This window comes from Cannabis sativa, chromosome X (genome assembly GCF_029168945.1).
Source record: "Cannabis sativa cultivar Pink pepper isolate KNU-18-1 chromosome X, ASM2916894v1, whole genome shotgun sequence".
NCBI lineage: Eukaryota > Viridiplantae > Streptophyta > Magnoliopsida > Rosales > Cannabaceae > Cannabis > Cannabis sativa.
This window is the reverse complement of record NC_083610.1, coordinates 67,448,103-67,457,769: the sequence shown is the minus strand read 5'-3', so window position 1 is coordinate 67,457,769 and position 9,667 is coordinate 67,448,103. Positions and strand designations below refer to the sequence as shown.

At 28.5% G+C, this 9,667-nt stretch overlaps 1 protein-coding gene across 1 annotated transcript; it reads left to right on the top strand.

Moving 5' to 3' along the window:
- Positions 1 to 5,925: 5,925 nt before the first annotated feature.
- LOC115713809 (U-box domain-containing protein 15) lies at positions 5,926 to 9,077 on the top strand. The gene is made up of 4 exons (XM_030642294.2): positions 5,926 to 6,459; positions 6,551 to 6,667; positions 7,086 to 7,508; positions 7,857 to 9,077. The coding sequence occupies exons 1-4, from the start codon at positions 6,157 to 6,159 to the stop codon at positions 8,910 to 8,912; spliced, it is 1,899 nt and encodes a 632-aa protein (XP_030498154.2). The 5' UTR covers positions 5,926 to 6,156; the 3' UTR covers positions 8,913 to 9,077.
- The last annotated feature ends 590 nt before the right edge of the window (positions 9,078 to 9,667 follow it).

The window sequence follows — 9,667 nt, the reverse complement described above, 5'->3', positions numbered from 1 at the left end:
TTAAGTGGGAGTGCTAGTCATAGATATAGAATCTATAGCTTCTATCTGGACATAGAAGTGAAATGATGATTTCCTTTGAACTTGGCTTAATAGAAATAAATGGAAGAGCTCTTATTTCAGTGATTATATTCGTTTACTGAAATATCATTTATAGGAAGCTAAGTATTTTAAGGATAAAATACATTGAAGGGTGAAATGGTAAATTTGTCCCTACTCGGTGTAAATAATCTATAGAGGATCTTTGATTATTGGGATTAGAATGATATGTTAAATTTTTATAGTGTATCTATATCGTGGAACATATAGAGTGTTTTATATAATTGAGAGTGCAATTTCAAATCTATAGTGGTGCAAAGAGAAATTAATAAGTTAGGGAATTTACTTGGTAAATTCTAGATCTGTTTATTGGAAGCTTGGTTATATAGGCCCATGGTCCCCATACTAGTTAAGACAATACTGTTTGTAAGACTCGGTTAATTAATGTTTATTAATCAATTATAATTCTAAAATTAAACTATGTCTTATTTATGAATTTTCACTAAGTTAGGGCTTAATTGTGAAGAAAAGAGGTTTAAGGGTTTATTTATTAATTAAGAGACTTTATTGAGTCTAATTAATAAATATATTAAATGGCAATTTTATTTGATAATTAATTTTAATTATTAAATAAATAGTTTTGGTATTTAAGTGGTTGAATTGGAAAATATGGCATTTGTGAAAGAATATGATAAATAGTTGAAAAATGGCAAAATTGTAAGTGATGGGCCCACATCCTATGGATGGCCACTTAAGATATTTTTTACCATTTATTTATCAATTTTTTAATGTCAAATAATTCAAACCTAAACCTAGAAGGATTCCTATAAATAGATAGCGATGGACTCAAAACTGACACCCTAAGTTACACTAGCCTTCAGTCAAATTTGAGCCCTCTCTCTCTCTCTCTCTCTCTCTCTCTCTCTCTCTCTCTCTCTCTCTCTCTCTCTCTCTCTAATTGACTGTGAAGAACCAATCAACTGAAGGAGAATCGGGCTTAGATCTTGGTGATACTCTGCTACAGAAAGAATACAAGGGTTAAAGATCTGAGTGGAAGGAATCATTTAATTATGCTGCAACCAATATAAGGTTTCTTAAACTTTATATGCGTTTAAATTCCATTGTTTTAGAAATTCATATTTAGGATGTTAAATAACATACATGATCCTGGTAAAATAATTTCCAACAAATACAACTAAAGAAACAGAAAAAAAAAAAAAAATAGTTGAAATTACCTTATAATAATAAGCCCCTAAAATACTCCTTAAAATCATCTACACCAACGCCTTCAAGGAAATAAAAAAGTAAAAATTCTTGTTAAATACTTTTTAGAATCTCCAACACTAAGGCTTTGAAGGAAACAAAAATGCAGAACTTTTCAATCATATACTCTTTACAAGCCCCAACACCAAAGCCTTGATAGAAATAAAATTGTAGAAGACAATTTTCCTTATCCCAAAATAGATAATAAAGAAAATGAGTCTTATAGATGTAGAGGGAGATTGATTGGAAGATTAGAAAAAAAAAAAAAACTTAGGGATTTAACGTGACAAAGAGCTCTGTTCGAGTCATTGCAAAAGAATTCTATTTGAGTTATAAAACATGTAGTTTTAAGGAAAATATAGCAAAGGTCTCTAAATTATAGGATTATGTTAGTAAATATTCATTTCAAAATTTGTAGAGAAATGACCCTTTTAAACTATTTTTTATTTATATTGTCCTTTGTCACATAAAAAAGATCTATATCTTTTTTTTTTTTTTAAATTAGAAGCAAATTACTTAAAGATTATGATATATCTATATTAGTTTTGTTAATTTTTTTTTTATTTGAAAGTTATGTCGATTTTTTTAATTTTTTATGAATTTTTGTGGGTTGTTGATATATCGATTTTGTTGTACATTATATTTATGTTTTGTTGTATGGTATATTATTATTCTTAGTTGATATTTACTTTTTATTTTACTATGTATAATAGTGGTATATAATTTTGTTGGCATAATACAAATATTTTAATGTATGTATATAATTTTATTGACATGCTATATATACTTAATTATTATTTTTATATATTTTAATTGTATGATATATTATTTAGGGTAAATACTATTTTGGACCTTGTGTTTTGCAAAAGTTACCAATTGGACTTTCTGTTTTGTTAAATGACAAAATAGACCCTGTATTTTTCAAAATTGTGCAAATAAGACCTTGAACTGATTTTTTGTCAAAATAAAACTTAATAATAATCTAATCTAAAAATATTATGATAAAATTGGTTACATTTTTTTGTATCTGTTCTTGTTAGAAATTGTCTTAAAGTTAGTTATATTAAAAAATAAAATTGTTGAAAATTAAGCTCAGGGTCCTATTTTTACCATTTTAGAAAATATAGGGTCCATTTTATCATTTAACAAAATAGAGGGCCCAATTAATTGGTAATTTTTGCAAAACACAGGTCTAAAATAATATTTACCCTATTATTTATTTTAAATAATATTTAATTAGTTTCTATCTTATTATAAATGGAGGTATATAATTTTATTGTCATGGTATATATATTTTAATTGTGGTATATATAATTAGTATAGTATACATATATATATTAGTAATATATATTTTTATTACTATTATTGTTAGTATATATATTTTGGTGAATAATATATGTATTTTTTGTTATATGTACGGTATATTATTTTTTTAAAAAAAAAATAATATTTAAGTTTTATTTTTTATTGTTCTTTTGTTGACATAATATAAAATTTTATAAGCATCATATATATTTTTTTTTATTTTTATTTGTTGTTATTATATATATTTCTATTGTAAGGTATATATTTTTTGTTATATGGTATATAAGTTTTATTGAATAGTATATATATTATTTTATTTTAGATCATTCATGTTTGGTTTTTATTTTATTATATATAAAGGTGATATATAATTTTATTAATATGGTATATATAAATATTTTTTAATAATTTTATATTATTTTATTTTTTATTGTAGGTATATATGCTTTGTTGTATGATATATGATTTTTATTGTCTATACTATATTATTTATTTAAGATGATATTTAGTTTCTATTTTATTATATATAATTTTTTTGGTATGTATACATATTTTAATAGTATTATATATAATTTTGTTAGCATAATATATATTTTTTGAGTATTAATTTAGTATTGTTATTACTTCTTTGTGATATATAAATTTATTACTATAGTATATTAATTTTCAATAATATTATATATCAAATACTGTTATATATATTTAATGATCTAATATATTTATTCGTTTATGTTACAATATAATAATATGCAATACTAAAAAAAATTATATAATTTAATTAAATTATTATAATTTTTTTTTTAAAAAAAAAAATATATAGTAAATGTATTTTTATAATTTTTATTAGTTAATTTATTATATTTTGCCATTTTTTTTAAATGACATTTATTAACTTAATTTCTAAATTTATGGTCATTTTGTATCTAAGCTCTAGTTTTAACTCTTCATAAAAAACCTAATGAAATCATAATAAGTAAAGTTAATAAAATAAAAAGGGTTTTTACAAAAATAATAGATTTTGAGCAAAATGTTACAATTTTACTGTCACGCGATTTTTTTTACAAAAAATAATATTTTTTTTATAAAATAACCGTAAAATAACAAAACAGAACAATTAAAACAATACTGAAACAACTAGAAAACAACTGTGGAACAACAATGAAAACTTAACACAGTACACAATATAAAACTTATAGTAAATTCTGCCCCACAATAAAAAAAAAATAAAAAGATTAGAAATTTTAGTGTGTGGTGTAAAAACCCTAAAATAAAGTGAGTGAGAAGCGAAAAAGAATCGGAGAACCGATCTAATCGTTTTCATCACAGAAAAAAAAAAAAAAAAAAAAAAAAAAGATCGATCTGATCTGATCTATCCCACTTAAGGGTTTTTTCTTTAATTTAGTTATTTATTAGGGTAAATCCTATTTTAGATCCTGTGTTTTGCAAAAGTTACCGATTGGACCCTCTATTTTGTTTGTATTTTCCAAAATAATAAAAATAGGACCCTGAGCTTAATTTTTGACATTTTTTTTTAATATAACCAACTTAAAGATAATTCCTAATACGAATAGATACAGAAAATGTAAATAGTTTTGTCGTAGTACTTTTAGATCAGATTATAATTAAATTTTATTTTGATAAAAAATCAATTCAGGATCCTATTTGTACTATTTTAGAAAATACATGATCCATTTTATCATTTAACAAAACAGAGGGTCCAATTGATAACTTTTGCAAAACACAGAGTCCAAAATAGTATTTACCCTATTTATTATAATCTCTTCTCTTCCAAAAAAAAAGTAATCAAAAAAAAATAATATAATATTATATGATTTGTATTTTTTATTTATTAATATAATATATGAGGTAGACTAATAATATGTTGACATGTGTCAATACTAATAAGTTCAGTGAGCACTTAATACATTAGAGAGCATCTCTAATGAAGATGCTATGAAGCATACTTGATGATATGGGTATATTTTTAATATACTTTAATTGATGCTTACTATTAGAATGAAAAAGAATGCCACAAAAAGATGTCATACCATAACATACTTTATATTTTCTCTTTCTTATTTTTTTTTTATTATTTTATCCTAAAGTAAAAAAAAATTGTTTATTTAATATATATTCAAAAATAATATAATATTGTTTTAATAATTTTTAGAGATGTTTATCATTGAATCATTTTACAACAAAAAGTGCCAAAATGATGTGGAAGAGAGATAGAATAAAATAATATATTTTTAAGTGATATAGAAATTTTTGATACTCTTAAAGAATGCTACTATTGAAGATGCTCTTAGTAGTAATAGAACTAATGAAAATCTTTTTGGTATTTAATTTGCCGAAAAATAAGATATGATGTTTAAGTGTATGAAATCGAAAATATGGTATTTATGCTGCAAATAACCCGCTACTATATAAATATAAGAGTAATTTGCATTAGGAAGCTATGTAAGGGGTTATTGACGGCGAAACCCCTTATATTTTGATTTTATACACTTAGCCTTTTTCTTTTTGTGGCAAGACCTCATTAAGTTTATTTTTCTTTACAAATTTAAGACTCTAGTTAAATACTACCATTAAATACCAACTGAATGATTATTGTATTGGCTTCGAGGTATTCATGTCACATATACACAGTAGTTATCCAATTGGCATTTAACATTAATATTTAACCGATGCCTCAAATTTATAAAAAAAAAAAATAAACTTAATGGGGTTTTGCGATTAAGTGTATAAAAATTAAAACATAAGGGGTTTCGCCACCAATTTATCTTAAAGAGTTTTTTTGCGGCTAAACTCTCTCACTATCATTCTCACTGCACTTAACCTTCCAAGCTCAAATATTAGTGGTAAAACCTTCCGAACTACCCAGCTGTTAGTAAATTTAAGGTATTATCTATTTTTCACAATTAACTGACAACATTGATTGTTTATGTATACACTCTTGTACATGTGACACGTTCATATTGATACACCTAATATTATTATTTAAAAATTATAATTTTTTAAAAATTTATAATATTTTTTTTTATTTTTTATTTTTACAATTTTATTTAATTTTGAAATGAATTTAAAAATAATTTTGAATTAATAATATTATATGTATCAATATAAACTTGTACAAGAGTTTGTATATAAGTAATTTATTGTGACAATAGATGATACCTTAAATTTGTTGACAATTAAATAGTTTAAAAAATTTTACTACTAATATTATTTGAGCTTAAAAAGTAAGTGAGACCATAGTTGAGAAGATTTAACATACAAAAACACAATCCTAAATATAAGAATAACTAACTTTTAAAAAATAGTTGGTTTTCTATTCTAAGCAAAATGTTTTGGTTTGTGGAACATAACCGAAAAGCCCGCGAAAACATTCCCACCACCATCCATCCATGGAAAATTAGGGTTAGGGATTTCGTTCTCTCTCTCTCTTCCTTGGTAATGGCCATTTTTCTGTGGAACTGAAACCCCGGAAGGAGAACCCTCTGTTATCTATTTCCTTTTTGTTATCTAAGATTCAGATAGACAGACAGATCCATGGTGATGGATGAGGAGAGAGGAGATGAAATTGGAGAGCAAGAGGAATTGAATGTGGTTGAAGAATTGGTGGGTGTGGTCGAAATGGTCGCCCAATTTGGAGATTATAGAAGGACCCAGAGAAAAGAATGCTACAATCTCGTGAGACGTATGAAGCTTTTGTTGCCTCTTTTCGAAGAGTTACGAGACCTGGATGGGTCGATCTCAGATAAGGATATTGCTTGCTTGTGTAATTTGAAGAAGACGCTTGTTTTGGCTAAGAAATTATTGAAGACTTGTAATGAAGGGAGCAAGCTTTACCTGGTAATAAATGGGATTTTTTCAGAAGAAGAAGAAAATAAAATAATGGAGGTTTCTACTTTTTGAATTTGCATTAACTTGTTTCCTTTTCCAGGCGCTTGAAAGTGAGGCAATCATGGTAAGGTTTCACACCATCTTTGATAAACTATCGCAGGCTTTGGATGATTTGCATTATGACGATCTTCCAATCTCAGAAGAAGTTAGAGAACAGGTATGTATATATATTTATAGCTTTGAATGATTTGCATTATTATTGATTTTGATTGTTTTATCAGTTCCCAACCTTACAGTGTGAGATGGCATTCATGTCTATATGTATGTGCGTAGATATACATTATTAGGCCAATTGGGGAAAATTGGTTTTAGGTGTTGAAACGAGGAAGATTTGTTAGAGATGATTAGCCAATTGTTATGCTTTTTTTTTTTGAGTAAGTTTCTGTTTGGATATTCAAGTTGAGCTGATGAGTTTGTGAAAAGCCATTTTCTGAGAAAATTTTCCTATTACTTTGATCATATTTAGAGGTCAATTGAGGAGATTTAGTACTGGGTATTGAAATGAGGAATGAAGATTAGAGCTGCTTGGCCCATTGTTATGTTTGTTTTGAGTAAGTTTTTGTTTGGATATTCAGGTTGAGCTGATGAGTTTGCAACTCAAACGGGCAAAGAAGCGAACGGATACACAGGATATAGAATTGGCAATGGATATGATGGTGGTATTTTCGAGAAAGGATGACCGAAATGCTGATAGAGCCATAGTAGAAAGACTTGGGAAAAAGATTGAGTTGCATACCGTTGAGGACCTTAAGCTCGAAACAATAGCTGTAAGGAACCTCATCAAAGAGAAAGGACACAATGCAGAGAGTACTCAACATCTGATTGATCTTCTTAACAAATTCAAACAAGTTGCAGGTATGGAAGAAATCAATATTCTTGATGAACCAGTCATGCCTAAAATGTTGGCCAAGTGCCCGTCCTTGATGATCCCACATGAATTTCTTTGTCCAATCACACTAGAAATCATGACAGATCCTGTCATTGTTGCCAGTGGACAGGTGATCTCACAACTAGTAATCTCATTCACACTTGCTAGGGCAGAAACTATGATATTAAGAGCACAGAGTAGCAAGTTCTTTTCTTAGGTCATTTTCATGGAAGTTCATTAGCTTCTTTTACGTTTTAGATCATGATTCGAAAGTATGGTTGGTCTCCCAAGCTACACATAAGATAGGTGGAGAACTATAATAGTTGAAAAAGTTTTGTCAAGTTCTTTTCTTAGGACATTTTAATGGAAGTTTACTAGCTCCTATTTAATTTTTAGAGTACATTAGTTATGTAGAGTAAAAGAAAGAACTAACTTTTTGGTTTCTTCTTCTTGTTCTTCTTTTGATGGTTTATTCTAGTCATATGAAAGAGAAAGCATACAGAAATGGTTCGATTCTAATCACAGGACTTGTCCCAAAACCAGGCAAACTCTTCCTCATCTGACACTTGCGTCTAATTATGCTCTTAAAAACATAATCTTGCAGTGGAGTGAGAAGAACAATTTTAAACTTCCCTCAAAGGATAATCCAGGAGACCATGAAAGCTCCTCAACTGATCTCAAAGAGGAGATCTTGTCCCTTGTTGAAGGACTATCTTCGAGCCATTTAGAAACGCAGCGAAAGGCGGTTAAGAAGGTTCGGTTGCTCTCCAAAGAGAACCCTGAGAACAGAATTTTGATTGCCCACAATGGAGGAATCCCACCATTAGTACAGCTCCTATCCTATCCAGATTCAAAGATTCAAGAGCATGCAGTAACAGCTTTGTTGAATTTATCGATTGATGAATCTAACAAGAAGCTCATAGCTAGAGAAGAAGCCATACCAGCTATCATAGAGGTGTTGCAGAAGGGAAGTATTGAGGCCAGAGAGAACTCTGCAGCAGCACTATTTAGCTTGTCAATACTGGATGACAACAAAATGATTGTGGGGTTATCAAATGGGATCCCACCTTTGGTGGAATTGCTTCAAAATGGGACAATTAGAGGTAAGAAAGATGCAGCCACTGCTCTTTTTAACTTATCACTTAATCAAGCTAACAAGACCAGGGCCATTAGTGCTGGCATTGTAGCACCTTTGCTCCAGTTACTGAATGACAGAAACTTGGGCATGATTGATGAGGCTCTGTCCATTTTCCTACTCATTGCCGCACACCCAGATGGGCGGCAAGAGATTGGACAGCTATCCTTCATTGAAACACTTGTGGAGTTTATTAGAGAAGGAACTCCCAAGAACAAGGAGTGTGCAGCCTCAGTTCTTCTTGAGTTGGCATCAAACAACTCATCTTTTATATTGGCTGCTCTGCAGTTTGGAGTGTACGAGTATTTAGATGATATGGCAAAGAATGGAACCAACAGAGCACAGAGGAAAGCAAATGCTCTATTGCAGCTGATGAGTAAGAGTGAGCAAATTCCATAATATTCCATAGAAAATGCATTACTTAATGATTGTTTGGGTTGGTCTGTATGTAGAATTTACTTCTCAAACTTCTTAATCTCGACCTTCAGCCAGTGCATGTGTAATCTTATGACTTACATTAGTTCACACTCCAAAGGCAATGTTAGTGATATTTTTTTTGGGAAACCTTAGAGTTATTCTTTTGCTTTCTTTATCATATATATTATATAATATAGGGTCACTTAACTATATCAATTTACAAACAATATTTACATAGCAGTGTGAAACATGGTGTAAAAAGTAACTTGATAATTATTTTTTAGCAGACCTTTTTAAAATTTTATCTATAAAATGTGGATATTACATATATTTAAGTAACTTGATAATCATTTTTTAGCACAGAAAATTTAATTTTTATCTATGAAATATGGATATTTACATGTATTTGTTAGAATTTGGATTGGAAATGGGTAAAGTACATAAGATTTTATCTCAAAACCAATTAATAATAAGAGTAGTCCATTCATTTTATATGTAACAATTTATTTCTACACATTAGTAATGTGACACTTACTCTAATGCATTCTCTTCACGTTTGGGCCTAGAAAATATGGGTATAACGAACGATCTTTAAAAGACCACAGGGTTGAAATATGACATTTGAAAGAATCCCACAAGGCCAAATCACGAAATTTGTGGGTGTACACGTTGGGAAATTTGTAGATTTTGAAACAGATCAAAGACCTAATACTGAAAACTGGCATACATTGGCCGAA